Source organism: Pecten maximus, chromosome 3 (genome assembly GCF_902652985.1).
Source record: "Pecten maximus chromosome 3, xPecMax1.1, whole genome shotgun sequence".
Classification (NCBI taxonomy): Eukaryota; Metazoa; Mollusca; class Bivalvia; order Pectinida; family Pectinidae; genus Pecten; species Pecten maximus.
In genome coordinates, this window is record NC_047017.1 from 32,478,378 (window position 1) to 32,498,742 (window position 20,365).

Here is a 20,365-nt window from a genome sequence, read left to right on the forward strand (position 1 = left end):
TAAAACGTCATAACTGTGACATGTAATATATTGTTGTAGTGGCATAACTGTAACATGTAATATATTGTTGTAGTGTCATAACTGTGACATGTAATATATTGTTGTAGTGTCATAACTGTGACATGTAATATATTGTTGTAGTGGCATAACTGTAACATGTAATATATTGTTGTAGTGTCATAACTGTGACATGTAATATATTGTTGTAGTGTCATAACTTTGACATGTAATATATTGTTGTAGTGTCATAACTGTGACATGTAATATATTTTTTTATTGCATTATGGCCAGTGAAATATAGAAATTTATCAAACTAATAAAAGTTATATTTTCACTACAGTGATAAGCAGTGAAAATATAAGTTTTGCAGTGAAAATATAAGTTTTTTTTTTTCAGTCGTATGACAGAATATTTCGATATTTTTCACTAGTTCTTCACACTCGTGAAGATATCAATATTCTATCATACTCGTGAAATATATGTTATATTAAACGGGAACCCATTCAATATCCTATATGTAGTGTCATAACTGTGATGTAGTATATTGTTATAGTGTCATAACAGTGACATGTAATATATTATCATAGTGTCATAACTGTGACGTAAAATATTTTTATAGTGTCATAACTGTGACGTTATATATTATCATAGTGTCATAACTATGACATGTAATTATCTATTATCAGTATAATTAACATAGCAATCAGAGTAACTTATCAGAATACATTCTCATCCCTCACTATAAATTAATATGATGAAGTAAATTATACAAAGAAATATCAGTATGACATTGACATTGTCAGATGTGCCATGGTGTAGCGAGGTAGATTCTACATACAGAATTAAATATGTCCTGTTTTAACTTATCCTCGTCTATAGCTTTGCTATTTTACTTCTTTAAAATTATTATAATTACACAACCTGGCAAGATAATTGTACACATATAACTGTGACAGGGATACTGGCCTCTCACCAAGGTAGGATTGCACTGGTGTTTATATTTGGCACAAGCATAATTATAGTGAAGATATCATTTTTGTACATATACATGTACGTTGAATATAACCTATTATACACTTAGCTAAGTGTGTATAGTAATGATCTGTATGTTAATCAGATTTTTGTTTTACTTAAACTAACTTGTCATGCTAAAGTTGCTATGAATCCTATTTCTATGAACAGTTACCCTATTTTATCAATTCAATGCAAAACAATTATTCAAAAGGAAACGCTATAAAATAGATGGGAATGTAAGGGGGAGGGGGGGATAAAAAAAACAACATATTACCACAAATCTCCCCAGCTATAGCTCTTGTGATAGGTGACATCACAGGGCAGAAAGAACAGTAGACTAGATCCATGATAGATACTATCATGTAGGATTGTTAGTAATTATAATGTAATCTGTTTACTGTACTGCGACCTGAAAACAAGAATTTTGTGAAATGATACGACCTGGTATGCTCAGATGAATTTGACGACAATGACAGAAAAATGGCACATTAGTCTCTGTTGCGCTCCTTCATTGCTGCGCAACAAAATTACACAAAGCAAAAACCTTAAATTGAGTAATACTGTTGGACTTATACATGTATAGGTAAGTGAGGGTAGGTCAACATGCTTTCTCTCAAATGTACAGGACATATATTTAGTATGTTCTACTGTAACAACAGTAAATATAACTATTGAATAATACTAATTATATAATATATATACAATACATAATTATCTAATATGTACCTGTTAATATAACAACACTCAAGCAAATGTCAAGTTTCATAAAGCACCTGAAGCGAGTTTCAATTAAACATCACATGTTTTAGTGTCACAACCTTAACATACAGTATACTCATATCATCACACTTACGTTATGTCCATTGAATAATATTTTTGAGCCAGACAAAACAGACAATGTGAAAGTTACCATATACAACATACATTACAGATACAGTGTAGATATAGTACACAATGGATACACGATACCGACACTGTATTGTACATTTTATATTTGAGGCAAATTAAAAGTGAGTTTAATAGGTACTTTTGAGTACAAATTCAGTGAGTTCTACTTTCTCAGAAGCCTGAACACAATCAGTGTGACTAGGTGTAATATTCAGGAGTGACTAGGTGTAACATTCGGGGGCTAAACAAGAGGCACAGAGGGCTTACATTGCTCACCTGGATATTTCAGTAATCATAGCAAGATATATAACGTTATATGTTCCTATTTTTTGAGCTGTCTAGATTTCTCCCAACAATTGTTCAAACCAAATATAGACCAAATCCTGCCATTGTAAAGGAAGGCTTATAAAGAGTTTGCTCTAGTGAGCCCTGCCTCTCCAGCACTACGGGAGCCACACATCTTTACAAAATAATCATCCAGCACAAATTTCATCGAAATCCAATATTGGGTACTGCCTCTGTGGCCCTAGGAGAGCCACACCCTCTGTTTATGCAACACTGTCCAAAAATGCACCAGACCAAATTTCATTAAAATTCATTTGGGCAGTTAGGATGAGTATCAATTTACAGGAAATGTTGCACCATGCCATAAGTTCACCGGTTCATTATCTTAACCACCATCAAAGTATACTATGCAGTAATTCACAACAAAACTAAGCAATAACCTTAATGATATCTGAGCAACATTGCCATCAGTACAATATAGAAGATAAAATCGGTACAACATACAATCTTGTACAATGTATAATGAAAGGTATTTACCACCGAGTTTTCCAGCAGATGTGTCTGCATAAATTGGGGAAATATAGTCATGTAATAGAATAGGAAAATACAACCCTGTCGAGGTGCTTGACAGGAATCTGACTGGGTCCATGGAATGATTATACATGGCTCTAACAACTTAAGCAAATTTTAAAGAAGTATGCTTCATCAGCTGGGAGATAGAAACCATATATAACAGCCAAACTGACCTGTTCCTTTTACACTACTCCCCCCTGTTTTACCTCTTGTGATTTCCGAAGTCTCGTCCTAGACTCTCAATACCACAAACCGTGGGGAAAGGTACTAATGTAAAGGAGCAGAGAACATCACATTCCTGACAAGAGCACCGACAGGAAACAAATCTGTTTTTGATTCTATCAACTGATTAAAAGGTGCATGCTCCATTATCTGACTGACAGAGACTGCTCAAACATTTATGTAAAAAGTCTCATCGTCCAATTCCTTTTTACAGCAGTATTTTCATGAAAATTAGGATGGTAATTCTCCTTTTGGGGAAAAAACACATTTTTGCTAGAGAGAACAGCTTGATTTAGCTGTAAAATATAGAATCTAAAATGTTATTTTGTTTACAAAATATGTAAAATAGTTTGTACTCGGTGCAATACAAGGTTTGTTCAATATAACAAATAGGCTATACAATACACATTACAGTTTTCACAATATAATTAATATATTATCTGTACAATATACAGAAGTTTGTACAGTGTATCGTAACTATATAAAGGTTGTACTGTAACAATGCATATGATGATTTAACGAGTACATCATCTGTACAATTTACTGTATAACAGTACTTTGTGCATTGTATAATTATCTATAGGTTGTGCAATACATATTGTTTACAATTTTATTGTATGATACATAATGTAGTATATAACCTATGGAATACGCACTGTATTACATATAAGCCATAAGTAACATATCACAAGAATATAATTCTACAAGATAAAAATGTTTCCTACAGATGTTTCTTACCGAAATAATAGTAAAATAGGTACTAAATAAATTGTTGTACATACACATATCATTCACTGTCATCTATTTGATCCATACTGTTCCTAATACACAAAACCATACATTATTAGTTTGGAGTTATCCCCCTTGACTACTTCCTCTGCTGAAGCCACTTATTACAAATGTTCCTGACTGCTGTCTGTCCCATACGTTGCGCTGCCCCAGCTATACGCTGGACATCATCCACCCTCTCGGACTTCACAGCCATTAAGTAAGCTGACCGCAGCTTCCCACACAGGATGTAGGCATTGATCTGAAACACAGAAGTATTAAAATATGTTGTTAAAAATTTAATGAGATTTTCCAACCATCCGATTTCTACTCACCATCAGAATTTCTACAAAAACTCTATGAAACCTCTTCAAAATATGGTGAAATCCCAACCTAATCATGTGTTTTTATGTTACATCTTATCTGTAATAAGTCCAATACAGTCTCACCATCAGTTTATTTTACAAAATATTGAATGCACGATGGAAATAGTCGATACAATCACAGAGAGAAATGATTTGTGTAGTGTATTGATAAGTACAGAGAATTTTCATTGGCAGGGACAATGTTCAAAGTCAAGATACCTGTAATCACGTATCCTGAAAATCCTCCTACTCCATTGTCACCTGCTGTATTCAGTATGACACTTTGTTCAATGTTAGTTACAGTTTTACACAGTACTAACCTTATTGGTATCTTTCCTTAGTAACTTTATCAGGTTTTCAGCTTCTTTTGCCTAACAGAAGAGAAGATATGTCAACATCAATTTAGCTCCACAACTCTTTAATCCATGACAGTGACTTGAAAATCACAACATACAATCTGTAATTTTTTCTTCTGCAGATATATATTTGATAAAGTCATTACTTATCTCAATGTTTTCATTATGTAACTGTTCCCCGATTTCAAAACAGTTATCAATAGATTAGGACAAAATACCTTGTTGATGTTTAAAAGAAAATAACTTTTCAATAAAGCCCATCTCATTCAGGTATAATTAATTACATGTACATCCAACAATAAAACCTACCTCATTAGGGTTATCAGAGATAACGAGGATACACGCCCCCACCAGTTCATCGACTGTATCATCATCACCTATGTTACCCTTAACCATACACTCCAACAGTTGTCGTATGTTGTCATAGTGACCTTGCTTGGCCATTTCCCGGGCAGCGTGGGTAAGAAGAGGTCCGGCTCCCAGGTGGTATTCCTGGTAATTATAAAGATGTGTGATCTAGAGTGTTGATCAAAACTTTACAAAGATGATTACACAGATCTCAAACTATTTGATTCCTGTAGAAATATCCAGAACTCCAATTCTGAACTAGAACTGTCGTCCCGGGGCCAATTCATATCCCCCGCCACAAATGAGGTAATTTGTAGAAAAACAAAATTAATTGTAGTCTTGTAACCTGGGGTCGGGGTCAATTTAGTTTTCCTAAACGGGGAGGTGAATTCTACCTCTTATAGATTACGCACATCTACATGTATAAGGATTATTGCTGGTAAGTTAAGTTGAAATCCCAATGCATTTACATGTATATGACATGTACTAACTGTAATGGGAAACCATTACAGAAGTCCCCCAAACACCTTCCATATTCCCGAAAATGCAAATGTGGTCACTATGGCAATGAAACCCATGCAGTTGAATTTGCAGTCTCTAAAACCCTCTCTAGAACAATTTTCAGAGAAATCAAACAATATCTAAATTTCGACCAATCAAAAGATTCCATGTAGTTATTATGGCAGTCAAACCTGTACACTTGACCCAGTCCGGCCCCCTAATAACCTTATATACAAATTTTCATAAAAATTTGACCAGATTTTAATTTCGACCAATCAGAAGGCTCTGTGTGGTTACTGTTCCAACAAAACCCATGCAGTTGAATTCAGTCCTTTAATACCCCTTTAAACCATAAGCCATTGTTTTTGCAGTATTATACTGCACCTATATCTAAATTTTGACCAATGAGAAGTCATTGCTATGGCAGCCATTTTGTTTTTAATTTCAACATTTTTTATACAAAATTAAAGTTCATCTTGTAACCATCAAGTTTTATTGAATTCCATTGAAAAGTAAAAGCGTTATAGCAAATTAGGTTTTAGCCAATCAGCGGCCATGGTGGCCATCTTGGCTGACCGATCAGAAACCTGATATAGATTACCCACATCTACAATTTATAAGGAATATTGCCAGCAAGTTTTCTTGAAATCCCCTCAGTAGTTTAGGAGGAGTAGCTTGCAGATCATTGTATCTACATACTAACCGACAGACAAATGTTCCAACTCTTCATCCATATCGCTATTGAAGCCCCTGCATGATCCAAATCTATATAGTACCTCTTCATTGCAATCAGTAAAATTCTTCAAAATGACATTTTATGAATTTGCTTGTATATCAATAAAAAGAAAGAAGAAACTTTTTTACCTTCAAAATCCTATTGGCAAGGCCAAAGGCTCTGGCAATGTTGTTTCCACTGAGTAAAATCTGAAAATACAAAAATGAAACAATGATTAATTGTATAGTTCTAATGAAAATATATCATTCATCAGAAATACAAACAGCAAGGCAAGTGGTATACATTTGAATATTCCATGTTTGGCATGATAAACATGTACCAGTATTGTATCTAACTTAACAACAATGTCTTGGAGTGTACCTACCATGGCAACATGTTCTGCCCTGACCTCGGAGTGTACCTACCATGACGACAAGGTCTCCCCTGACCTCGGAGTGTACCTACCATGATGACAAGGTTTCCCCTGACCTTGGAGTGTACCTACCATGATGACAAAGTCTCCCTTGATCTTGGAGTGTACCTACCATGATGACAAGGTCTCCCCTGACCTTGGAGTGTACCTACCATGATGACAAGGTCTCCCCCGAGCCCCGTTCGATTTGCACTCTTCTGATTCTAGAAGATATCTTCCGGTCACTCGATTTGAAGCTCTTCTGCTTCTGGAAGATCTTCTACTCTTCCGTCTCAAAGCTGGAAGATTTATCTTCCAAGATGGCGGCGACCATGTTTTAAGTGTGCGAGTGATGAGTTTCACTAGAGAAGGATTTATAACACATACATGCACATGTTTGTGTCATCGTGTTTGAGAAAACTTAAAAACTTGCTTATTTTTTGTTTTATTCTCCCGGTTTACTCGATTTACATATAACGGAACACGATCTTCTTAGAAGGCTTCTCTTCTTAGAAGAGTGCAAATCGAACGGGGCTCTGATCTTGGAGTGTACCTACCATGATTACAAGGTCTCCCCTGATCTTGGAGTGTACCTACCATGATGACAAGGTCTCCCCTGATCTTGGAGTGTACCTACCATGATGACAAGGTCTCCCTGATCATGGAGTGTACCTACCATGATGACAAGGTCTCCCCTGATCTTGGAGTATACCTTTCATGACAAGGTCTCCCTTGATCTTGGAGTATACCTACCATGATGCCAAGGTCTCCTCTGATCTTGGAGTGTACCTACCATGATGACAAGGTGTCCCCTGATCTTGGAGTATACCTTTCATGACAAGGTCTCCCCTGATCTTGGAGTGTACCTACCATGATGACAAGGTCTCCCTTGATCTTGGAGTGTACCTACCATGATTACAAGGTCTCCCCTGACCTTGGAGTGTACCTACCATGATGACAAGGTCTCCCTTGATCTTGGAGTGTACCTACCATGATGACAAGGTGTCCCCTGATCTTGGAGTGTACCTTTCATGATGACAAGGTCTCCTTGATCTTGGAGTGTACCTACCATGATGACAAGGTCTCCCCTGACCTTGGAGTAAACCTACCATGATGACAAGGTCTCCCTGATCTTGGAGTGTACCTACCATGGTGACAAGGTCTCCCCTGATCTTGGAGTAAACCTACCATGATGACAAAGTCTCCCCTGATCTTGGAGTGTACTTACCATGATGACAAGGTCTCCCTTGATCATGGAGTGTACCTACCATGATGACAAGGTCTCCCTGATCATGGAGTGTACCTACCATGATGCCAAGGTCTCCTCTGATCTTGGAGTGTACCTACCATGATGACAAGGTGTCCCCTGATCTTGGAGTATACCTTTCATGACAAGGTCTCCCCTGACCTTGGAGTGTACCTACCATGATGACAAGGTCTCCCTTGATCTTGGAGTGTACCTACCATGATGACAAGGTCTCCCTTGATCTTGGAGTGTACCTACCATGATGACAAGGTGTCCCCTGATCTTGGAGTGTACCTTTCATGATGACAAGGTCTCCTTGATCTTGGAGTGTACCTACCATGATGACAAGGTCTCCCCTGACCTTGGAGTAAACCTACCATGATGACAAGGTCTCCCTGATCTTGGAGTGTACCTACCATGGTGACAAGGTCTCCCCTGATCTTGGAGTAAACCTACCATGATGACAAAGTCTCCCCTGATCTTGGAGTGTACCTACCATGATGACAAGGTCTCCCTTGATCATGGAGTGTACCTACCATGATGACAAGGTCTCCCTGATCATGGAGTGTACCTACCATGATGCCAAGGTCTCCTCTGATCTTGGAGTGTACCTACCATGATGACAAGGTGTCCCCTGATCTTGGAGTATACCTTTCATGACAAGGTCTCCCCTGATCTTGGAGTGTACCTACCATGATGACAAGGTCTCCCTTGATCTTGGAGTGTACCTACCATGATGACAAGGTCTCCCTTGATCTTGGAGTATACCTTTCCTGATGACAAAGTCTCCCCTGATCTTGGAGTGTACGTACAATGATGACAAGGTCTCCCCTGATCTTAGAGTGTACCTACCATGATGACAAGGTCTCCCCTGATCTTGGAGTAAACCTACCATAACGACAAAGTCTCCCCTGATCTTGGAGTGTACCTACCATGATGACAAGGTCTCCCTGATCATGGAGTGTACCTACCATGATGCCAAGGTCTCCTCTGATCTTGGAGTGTACCTACCATGATGACAAGGTGTCCCCTGATCTTGGAGTATACCTTTCATGACAAGGTCTCCCCTGACTTTGGAGTGTACCTACCATGATGACAAGGTCTCCCCTGACTTTGGAGTGTACCTACCATGATGACAAGGTCTCCCCTGACCTTGGAGTGTACCTACCATGATGACAAGGTCTCCCCTGACCTTGGAGTGTACCTACCATGATGACAAGGTCTCCCTTGATCTTGGAGTGTACCTACCATGATGACAAGGTCTCCCCTGACTTTGGAGTGTACCTACCATGATGACAAGGTCTCCCCTGATCTTGGAGCATACCTACCATGATAACAAGGTCTCCCCTGACTTTGGAGCATACCTACCATGATAACAAGGTCTCCCCTGACTTTGGAGTGTACCTACCATGATGACAAGGTCTCCCCTGACTTTGGAGTGTACCTACCATGATGACAAGATCTCCCCTGATCTTTGAGCTGCCCATTAGAGTTGGTAATTGCTGTGAGGCAGTCGTGTTGACATAGGGGGTGGCTACTTTGGTGGCATCAGCCTCTGTGTTGGTGAGACACTCATGTAAAAACTTTGTCACCTCAATCTGTAGACTCACCATTACCAGATGTCTGTAGGAATACAAAAATAATTAACCTCCAGAAAATTGTTATGATCAAATTATTTTATATAGTACATCAAAATTGGAATATTCGTAACTGCAAATTAAAGATTCATGGCGAAAAGAAAGGACATGACTTACCGAGAAACTTCCTCAGGGGTCTGAATAAGTCGGATAGAGGCCTCGGCAGGGCGCTTGTCCCAGTCAACAGAGGGATTATCAGTACTGAATATAGGGCGACTGATATTGCCCCACTGGGAGGGATCCAGGTAGGCCTGTAGGTGCTGGTGAGCCTTGTACAGATAATTGATTCTCCCTGACAGGTCAAGGTAGCTCTGAGCTCCCTTCTGATAGAAGTATGTAATACAGGTCATAGCTGCACGAATGAAATCCTGAAAACAAAGTCGCCTCAGTTTTATCATCTATAGGACATTAATGCATGTATCTACAATCATTATTAACGTTTGATACTGTGTATGGAATAAAAGGTGTAGAAAACATTATTTAACACACTGACCTTCATGAAGAGCTGGAACTGATAGAGAGTGTGGTGAAGTCTGTGTTTGAGGAGATAGCGACATGAGGTGGTTAGGTAAGGATGCCAGCGCTCCAGTGACGGGTCGATCATTATCATCTGATCCACCAACTCCCCCAACCTTCCATCCTCAATGGCTGGTGACAGCAGCGCATCAACAAACACTTCACTTGAACATTTCTACAAAATTAGTGCTTCACATAAATATGGTTGCTAGAGCATTTTAGTAACTTAAGCTTTTTGGCCAAATTGATATCTGATATAATCACACCTGTTTAAGCAAAGGACTGCTACTAGTAGTGTCTAGTCTACACTTGGACATCTGTCTTAACAAATGACTGTAGTAGCTGGTGTACACCTAGACACCTGTCTTATAATATGTCTGTATTATGTAATCTACACACAGGTGTTGATGAAGGTGATCTAAAGCTCCCTTTAGTAAAATCAGTGAAAATCTTTCCACAATATTGCTTGATGTTTCTCGCTGTGTTAAAATTTGTGGAGTAGAGACAATATTTTCATTTAATCATAAAATCAACGTAATCTACAGACTCCAGTAAATTCCTCCATTTATGGAATACGATTTTTCAGACTTCAGTAAATGTTGTGGAAACCGAATCTTGTGTCTAGCCATCTTAATTGTTTTACAGATAAACATGAGAACATGAGAGTGGCAATGATTAAACTGCTCTATTAAAAACTACAAAAACTCAAATCAAAACCATGATTATACCCAAACAAGGGAATGGCAATTTTATAATAACTGGAAAATCCCTGTGATCTTACATGGTCAAGGATGTACTGTGTAGCCTTCATCCAGTAGCCATTCCCTCGGTGGAAACTGACGATGGTGTGGAAGGACGCGTAGGTACGGAGGTAATACAGACATTCTTGGTATTGGGCTGACTCCACATCAGCCTCGTCAGTATAACTCTGTAACACGATCAGGTAAAGTTGTAATATTATATATGTATATGATGAGTCAACAATACTTATATAATAGACAGTTGAATGTGAAATAGTGAGTCATATACAGAGTCACTTACAGAGACAAAGAGTTTAACCACCGGAGGCATAGTGACTCAAAGTGGCGTGAGTCTCGCAAAACGAAAAACGCAAAAAAGTAGAGAGATGCTTTAATTATGCTGACAGAGATGAATGGTATTTGGTTCAACTAAATATAAAACATGTACATCAAGAATCTAAGTACTTTCAACAGTAGGACGAGTTAGAACAAACGAGCACATACAACAGTAGGACAGGTAAAAACAAAGGATCAATTATAACAATAGGACAGGTTACAACAAAGAGTACTTACAACAATAGGACAGGTTACAACAAAGAGAACTTACAACAATAGAACAGGTGAGAACAAAAGATCACTTACCACAATAGGACAGGTAAGAACAAAGGAATACTTAACAGTAGGACGGGATAGAACAAAGGAATATTTACAACAATAGGAAAGTTTAGAACAAAGGAGTACATAAATAGTAGGCCAGGTTAGAACAAAGGAATACATGTACTCACAACAGTAGGACAGCTTAGTATACTTTTGACAGACCCAGGATTACTCAGCAACATCTGAAACTAAAAAAATGACAAATTATCATTAGTTAATTTACATATCCACAGATTGGTTCTAACAGTAACATTAAATCAACTGTGATAATACTACCCATAACCAATCAAATTGATCCCTCTGTTGAACATACCACAGACTTATACTGATCTCATTGCCCTTCATGAAGACTAACCTCTGCTGACTCTACCATTGATAAAGGCTGACCTCTGTTGACACTTCCCTTGGCAAAGACTGACCTCTGTTGACCCCACCTAGACCAAGACTGAACTATGTTGACCCAACCCTTGTCATGGTCTGACCTCTGTTGACCCCCTCTAGACCAAAACTGAACTATGTTGACCCAACCCTTGTCATGGTCTGACCTCTGTTGACCCCCACTAGACCAAGACTGAACTATGTTGACCCTATCCTTGTCAAAGTCTGACCTCTGTTGACCCCACCTAGACCAAGACTGAACTATGTTGACCCCATCCTTGTCAAAGTCTGACCTCTGTTGACCCCACCTAGACTAAGACTGAACTATGTTGACCCCATCCTTGTCAAGGTCTGACCTCCACCTCTGACCTACAAGGAACTGACCTCTCCTGAGCCGACCCCAGACATGGATTCTAGACAGCTGATGACATCAGACAATAATGTTGATTCCTGCTGGCGCTGGTTCCTATCTTTTGGTACCTGGTGATAATGATAGTTCAGTATTAGGATTTGGAGTAGTGTACCACTTAACTGCTATTTTGTATACAATTCATGTTTCTGTATTTTATCAACATGTTTTTCCTTTTATAATAATGTACGTATCATGAAGAAATTCTGAATTAAAAATAAATCTTATAAATTGTGAGAAGTGAATGCTTGTTTTTCATATGGTTATCAAAATATTATTCAAAATAAAGAGACACCTGTAATATATCCTAAAGGACTCGTTACATACCTTGAGACACCTGTATTATATCCTAAAGGACTCTATACATACCTTGAGACACCTGTAATATATCCTAAAGAACTCTATACATACCTTGATACACCTGTAATATATCTTAAAGGATTCGTTACATACCTTGAGACACCTGTAATGCATCCTAAAGGACTCGTTACATACCTTGAGACACCTGTAATATATCCTAAAGGACTCATTACATACCTTGAGACACCTGTAATATATCCTTAAGGACTCAATACATACCTTGAGACACCTGTAATATATCCTTAAGGACTCAATACATACCTTGAGGCACCTGTAATATATCCTTAAGGACTCAATACATACCTTGAGACACCTGTAATATATCCTTTAGGACTCGTTACATACCTTGAGACACCTGTAATATATCCTAAAGGACTCATTACATACCTTGAGGCACCTGTAATATATCCTAAAGGACTCATTACATACCTTGAGACACCTGTAATATATCCTAAAGGACTCGTTACATACCTTGAGACACCTGTAATATATCCTAAAGGACTCGTTACATACCTTGAGACACCTGTAATATATCCTAAAGGACTTGTTACCTACCTTGAGACACCTGCTCAACTTTTCCCTAGCCCTGTTGAAGTCGCCTCCCTGAAGACAACTCATGCCCCAAGCAGCCCACACACCAGCAGGGTCCAGTCCACACTTGGTAGATACCTCTACAGCCAGAGGCAGGCGCTCTGCTTCAATCAGCTTGTCTCGCAAGCGCCTAAAACAGAATGACAGAATATCGTAAGATTAAAGTAATTGAAAGCAGGTATAATGATCCAAAAAATTCAGTTGCCATTGTTTTTCTGATATTCCCTGTCAGTAGGAGGTTGTCTGTGTTACCTGATATTCCCTGTCAGTGAGTGGTTGTCTGTGTAACCTAATATTTCCTGTCAGTGGGTGGTTGTCTTTGTTACCTGATATTCCCTGTCAGTGGGTGGTTGTCTGTGTTACCTGATATTCCCTGTCAGTAGGTGGTTGTCTGTGTTACCTGATATTCCCTGTCAGTGGGTGGTTGTCTGTTATACCTGATATTCCCTGTCAGTGGGAGGTTGTCTATAGTTACCTGACAATGTCTGGTTTAGTCAGTTCTTGGAGAGAAGGAAGGTCCCGGTAGTTATCAGCCACTAACACCCCTAGGATGTCTATACGACCTTGGTACAGCTCACACTGACCTAGGCCCTGGGTCTCTCCACACTCACTGAACTTCATCTTAGCATGGAACAGCAGTGTCTTCATCATACTGTGTCAGAGGAAAAGGTACAAGTTACAATGACATCGATTGTACAGATGATAACAGACGATCAGACTGAACACATATTAGCCTGCTCTGTCTCCTATAGAAAATACTTGGGATGATTGTCTGTTGCAAAGTTGCCAAAATAAGACCAGACGTCTTCCTCCCTAAGTGTACTTTAGGGGTATGATGCCAGCTGGTCTGGTGACATTGACAAACATTACATGTTGCAGCATATAAACTACCAGGCTGATAATCTCCCGTTAATGATGTATGGCGAGTCTAGGGACCTGTATCATTCATTACCATTCACAAAAAATGACTGCCTGACAGACGTACCTATGAATTCACTCAGAGTTAAATATTAAAAATGTGATCTTCATTTATTTTACAATTTGTGAATCAAGTTTTTATCAACTTATCATTAGCCTGGATGGAAGTGTGCAAGGGTTTTAATATGGGTGGAAACTGGAGTTCCTGGGGAAAACCCATGATGTCATGCAGGTGACCCAATACCGATCAAGGAGTCGAACCCCTGCTGCCTAGGTGAAAGAAAAGTGTGTTACCACTGTGCAACCCTACCACCCAGAGTTAAATATAAACATTACCTTAGAACGAGGCTGTAATCAACTTCTGGGTTAGGCAGTCCAGGAGCAATGGACTTGAGATGTTTTGAAAGGTCATCACACAGCTGTAAGACTAACTGACCACTGGTCCTGGTGTTAGTATGGAGATCCAAGATGGACATACACAATGATGTACTTGGAGCCTGTAACAATTCAAATGAAGATTTGACACATAAATACACTAAGCCTTATACATTACAGACATCATCCCGACTGCTCATAAGATATGCCCTCTCACTCATCTACTCATAAGACATACCCTCTCACTCATCTACTCATAAGACATGCCCTCTCACTCATCTACAAATAATATATGCCCTCTCACTCATCTACACATAAGACACGCCCTCTCACTCACCTTAACTCATAAGACATGCCCTCTCACTCACCTACACATAAGATATGCCCTCTCACTCACCTACACATAAGACATGCCCTCCCACTCACCTACTCATAAGACATGCCCTCTAACTCACCTACACATAAAACATGCCTTCTCACTCACACCTACTCAAAAGCAATGCCCTCTCACTCACACCTACACATAAAACATGCCCTCTCACTCACAAGATGACAATAGACTCCCTCTCACTCACCTGTTCATAACAGAAATCCTCTCTGACAATAGTGTTGTGAGAGTCGTCCCCGGCCTTCAGCTGCCACTGTAGTTCCAGCTGTTCCACATAACTAGTGTCCTCCCCAACGCTGTCCTCTTTGATAGATGTTATGTCACCCAGGTTACTGGCAGACGAAGCACGATGAAACCCTAAGGGACTTCCTCCACGCCTGGCAACTTCACGCTGAATTTTTGCTAGTTTACTTTAGAAAGAAATTATTAAATTATTTCTCTCACTAAAATAATTATTCCATAAGAAAAACGTTTGGTCACAAGAAACCATGAATTAATTTGAACTAAGGAAAAACATGTGGCCTTTATTCTCTGATTATTCTGTTTTAAACATTGACCTTGTAACTCCTTGATTAGTCTGAGTAATTCTAGTGTGTGGGGTGAGTTTATGTGTGAGTGGTGAATGTTTCTTGTATGAGAGATGACTTTTTACCTGTATTAGAACTTTTACCTGTGTGAAATGAGTTATCTATAAGTGAGATGAGATTATACCTATACTTCTGCGTGAGATAAATGTGTACCCGAGAGAGTTTTTACCTGTGTGAGATAAGTGTTTACCCGAGATGAGCTTTTACCTGTGTATGAGAAGAGTCTATACCTGTGAGAGAGATGAGTTTGTACCTGTGTGAGATAAATGTGTACCTGAGATGAGCTTTTACCTGTGTATGAGAAGAGTCTATACCTGTGAGAGAGATGAGTTTGTACCTGTGTGAGATAAATGTGTACCTGAGATGAGCTTTTACCTGTGTATGAGAAGAGTCTATACCTGTGAGAGAGATGAGTTTGATCATAGCAGTCATTACATGTCCTAGCCCTTACGCCCTGTATCATGGTGGTTTTGGTGGAACACTGGGCACACACCAGGCGTCCACACCGCCGACAATGGTGACGTCTATTGAACTAAAACAAACAGTCAAGTTTTACTAAGGATTAGTTGAAATTGTTTCATATGGTCTGTACTAGACCTGATCCCTTTATTTTATCAACAGCAAACTAAACCTGTGAATCAGCTTGATCAATTATTTTTTTATAGTAACTACATAACATGTAAGGTGAATAATGAAATTTTTGGACTCTTTACTGATACCACTTAACATGACCAGATATGCCAACAGTCCCAGCTATAACCTAGGTGACATGTTAAATGTTTAACTGTATATTGAGAGCTCTATTAACATGAAGCCTACCATGCTGAACTTCTCCATCTGACAGACCATGCAGGTGTCAGTGGCATTGTCCTGAACCCACTGGTCCTTAGGCGGCGGCTCAGGTGGCATCACAAATGATCGGCCACTACCGATACTCGAGTGGTGTGCCAGAGGAACCAGTCGGGGAGAGGCCTGGGGAGGGGGCACTGGTGGAAGTCTTCTGTAGGGCTGTCAAAGGGAGATAATCATAATACACTCACCACACATATACAATTGGATTAGCAGTTAAACTGTATTAAAGAAAGTCATCCAATATTGATAGATGGTTTATAATTACTATAAACATGGTTAATCCTCTACAATGGGCTAATTATTAGATCAGAGATGATGAGATACCAGATATGTCCACGCTCCGTCGGCTAGCCCTCAACGTCTCAAACACAACAGATTTTCTAGGTGAAAGTAGAGCATGTTCTGAGGTGACATCATGTCTCTCAGGTAGTGATGAATTGGACAACTGTGAGTTTGTTCTTTCCTTCCCTACAAAATCATGTTGTAAATAAAAAAAAAATTAAAAAACATGCATTACTTTTATAAATTCTGTAAAGACCATTATCGCTGTCTAATGTATATGTATGTAAATTATCTTTGACAATCACCTTTAATCAACCTTTAATTGACATTCATCAGATGCAATGAACTTTGACACTCTCCTGATACCATGACCGTTGACACTCTCTTGATACAATGACCTTGACACTCTCCTGATATGACCTTTGACACTTTCCTGATACAATGACCTTTGACACTTACCTGATACAATGACCTGGACAGTGACAAACTCCAGGGCCTTGGTGGCATATGTTGTTACCAGATGGTTGAACTGCTCCATAGTAAACCTCAGTTTTGGGTTTTCAACCTTCACTTGATCTTTCTTGATGGTTTCATATGCTTTACCAGCAAGGTCAATCTGTCAGGTCAAGTTTGAAAGAGATTAGTAACATAACTGGAGCTCAGCTTATCTTCCTATCAACAGTCAGTGATTTTTCAGCAGTTTTAGCCATACCAAATACAAGTACCAGATATATATAAACATACTATAATCACAAAAACACTTAAGCCTGAGGTATACTGATGGTGAGGAAGACAAAGGAGTGACAGATCAGAGATAGAGAGGTTACACAACGAGTGATTGTTGGATATGGAATTTATTTCTTAGAAAATAAATTACTCGTGTGAAATAAATTCCATTTCCAACAATCACGAGTCATGTGACCTGTTTCTAACACAATAATATTGGCTTGAATCAAAGGGAAACGTGGCCAAGTATAATTTTGCGTATGCAAATAAAGTGAACTGGTGACATCCGGTACCCGGTGATGTGACGTCATTCAATTATTGATGACGTCGATAACAATTGCAGTTTGGGTCAAAGTTCGAATTCTTGACCAATTAAAAGACTGGAAGGTCATATACCACTAGCGGTATATAACATATATTTATCCAACAGTCAGCACATTTATACAATGGCTCGAGAGTGGAATAACACAGCGTATTCTCTGTGGCATATCATGATGTTCGTTCATTACCAAATAATGATAGTCCTCCTTCTTTTGGATTTCTTTTCGTTTTTCTGATATTTTCAGTACATTGTAATTATTTCAGATATTAAGGTTGACTTTTCACAATCATGAAATTGATGCCTTTACGTACAAGAGTGTTTTTGCAAGGCTTTTCAAGACCACAGGTAAAATTCCTGCATTACCATGGACATACCTACCTTCATGTTCATGAGCAGTTGTTCAATGAGAAGAGTTGGAGAGGACACCAGGTGACAGTACTCTCCCCTGATACTACTCGGCAGGCACAGCAACACCTAAGTAAATAATTTCATAAAAATTCAACTGCACAACCGTAGGAGTCCGAATTTCGAGAGGGTATGGACTGCTGGAAAAAGTTCAAAATCAATGCTGTATCAAACTTATAAAACCTAAGTTGATAATAAAACGATCATTTAATCAAATAATTGTATAACATAAAGCCTGATGTATACTCACCTTGGCTCCCATATGTGTCATTTTGAGTTGATCTTTTTTATCATCTGGTAATAATGGTTTCAGCTGGGTGATGACATAACTAGCTAAAAATAGAACATCCCTCTGATTGGCCAGTTTCTCCAGAAGTTTCAGACACAGAGCTAGACATTCATTTGTAGATATTGTTTTAACCTCCTCCAAAACCTGTCAAAACACACATTTCTGATTATGCCCATTTCTTGATGCTTAAAACAAAACAGCTAAAAAATTCTATAACATGGTATTTTGTCAGAGTCTTTCTAAATTGTTTGTTTCTGTTAGTATAACTTACGAGGAATGCCTTGTTGTTTTTCTGTAATACTTACGAGGAATGCTTTGTTGTTTTTCTGTAATACTTACGAGGAATGCTTTGTTGTTTTTCTGTAATACTTACGAGGAATGCCTTGTTGTTTTTTTGTAATACTTACGAGGAATGCCTTGTTGTTTTTCTGTTATACTTACGAGGAATGCCTTGTTGTTTTTTTGTAATACTTACGAGGAATGCTTTGTTGTTTTTCTGTAATACTTACGAGGAATGCTTTGTTGTTTTTCTGTAATACTTACGAGGAATGCCTTGTTGTTTTTTTGTAATACTTACGAGGAATGCCTTGTTGTTTTCTGAAGGCTGTGATGGCTTCTGCTCCAACAAGGAAATCACCTGATGTTCCACTACATCCTACAATACATGTAAGTCACACTCTTAAAGGTATGTAAGCCATCTGATGATACATATAATAGTCTGGTCAGTTAAGTGAAGGTGATAGCAGCTCTGTATTTAACCTTAAATATTTCAGTTTTTACCATATCAACTTACTAGGTACTTCTCATTTGGAAACTTGATGTGATGACACCACATCTTGGCAGTTTCATAATCGCCTGCTTTCAACAACACCATCAAGATCTGTTCAGGGGAGATAATCTCTGGTCGAAGTAGGTTTCGCCAGTCGATAAACTTATCTAGAGATGTATGGTAGCCCTTCTTGTCATCCATATCTACGTAGTCAGTGGTCTTCATGGCCAGTCTAAACTGTAGGTTCTTGGCACATTCTGTGATCTATAGACATAAGGACAGTGTATCAGGCACAGCACAAACTACATGTCAAAACAGCTCCACTATCAACATCAAATTTACATTTTTCTCTTACAGGTAGTTTTCATCAGTTTATATTAATTTAACATGTATCCAGATAAAGTTTTGGACTACGTATATTTTGACCAGGACATGGACAGAATATAACACTTACCCGGTTGAACATGCCGAGTTCCTTTAGTTTGTTGTGAATTACAGCAATCATCTGTTCTGGCATCACAAAGTGACGACACATTTGGAACAATTCCATGTTGTGGTCCATTGGCAGCTTCCTGTATATGGACAGCAGTAGGCGGGTCATAGTAACAGGACACAGAAATCTACGAAGATAGTTCATCACCGTGTTGGCTTCCTGTTTGGAAACCATAGTAGGATCAGTTGTCAAGCTGTTGTTTGTCTTGTTAAACACACTCTTAATGAGACAAGTGAGTGAGAAGTCGTACAGAGAACAGAAGGAGTAGGTCTCCCGTAACAGTGGAGGTGGCAGACTTTTGAGGACAAGCAGAATCTCCGACCACTTCCTGTCCAGCAGGAGATCATTGAGTATAGAGATGACCACTGTCTGAAACTGCCAGTTTCCAGGTAGATTTAACATGCATGCCTTTACTTTCTCAGAAAAGTTACTTGTTATCAACTTGAGTAACGAGTCTCTGCCTCTTAATATCTCCGGGTCTTCAGCACCAGCGATAGGTATGACGTAGTTCAACAGATGGCGCTTCAGTGTTGGGTACTCGTCAGTTAGTTTCTGGTATCGGTAGCTTCTGATATCCATCAGACTCATTTCTGATTGGGATCGATCTCTTAGATTCTCACTCTTGGTGAAATAATCCATCTCCATATGATCCTCAATGTCATCAAGGTCATCCGAACAAACCAGACTGACCAAGGTCGCCACCAGAGGGCACTCAGTCTTAATGTAGTCCAGTGTCACAGGGGTCAGCTGATAGGACGGGACTACAGGTGGTTTGGGGTTAGATAAACTACGACTTTTAGAGATATCTGAAGATAGTGACAAGTTCTTTGGTAGAGATGTTATACGTCTGTGGCCTTTGACCTTTTGTGATTGGTCTTGTAAAACTGAGAAATCAAATGTAACCATGAAGTGTGCCTTGTAAGATGTCACACCAGTCTGGAATGGCAGCTCCTTCCTACCCGTCATATCTGTCAGTAA

The 20,365-nt window shown here is 39.0% G+C and overlaps 1 protein-coding gene across 1 annotated transcript in view; it reads right to left on the minus strand.

Moving 5' to 3' along the window:
* Positions 1-328: 328 nt before the first annotated feature.
* The window catches only part of LOC117322718 (zinc finger FYVE domain-containing protein 26-like), a 48,302-nt gene continuing 28,265 nt past the window's right edge, over positions 329-20,365 (minus strand). The window contains 24 exon segments of the mRNA XM_033877657.1: positions 329-4,012; positions 4,436-4,486; positions 4,781-4,963; positions 6,185-6,244; positions 9,142-9,316; positions 9,448-9,698; positions 9,824-10,021; positions 10,628-10,774; positions 11,372-11,431; positions 12,006-12,101; positions 12,946-13,111; positions 13,457-13,633; positions 14,236-14,396; positions 14,850-15,072; positions 15,648-15,781; positions 16,069-16,257; positions 16,367-16,395; positions 16,426-16,569; positions 16,843-16,999; positions 17,810-17,905; positions 18,087-18,269; positions 18,703-18,780; positions 18,919-19,158; positions 19,349-20,355. Of these exon segments, the coding sequence (XP_033733548.1) occupies positions 3,851-4,012; positions 4,436-4,486; positions 4,781-4,963; positions 6,185-6,244; positions 9,142-9,316; positions 9,448-9,698; positions 9,824-10,021; positions 10,628-10,774; positions 11,372-11,431; positions 12,006-12,101; positions 12,946-13,111; positions 13,457-13,633; positions 14,236-14,396; positions 14,850-15,072; positions 15,648-15,781; positions 16,069-16,257; positions 16,367-16,395; positions 16,426-16,569; positions 16,843-16,999; positions 17,810-17,905; positions 18,087-18,269; positions 18,703-18,780; positions 18,919-19,158; positions 19,349-20,355 (4,367 nt within the window). The 3' untranslated portion in view covers positions 329-3,850.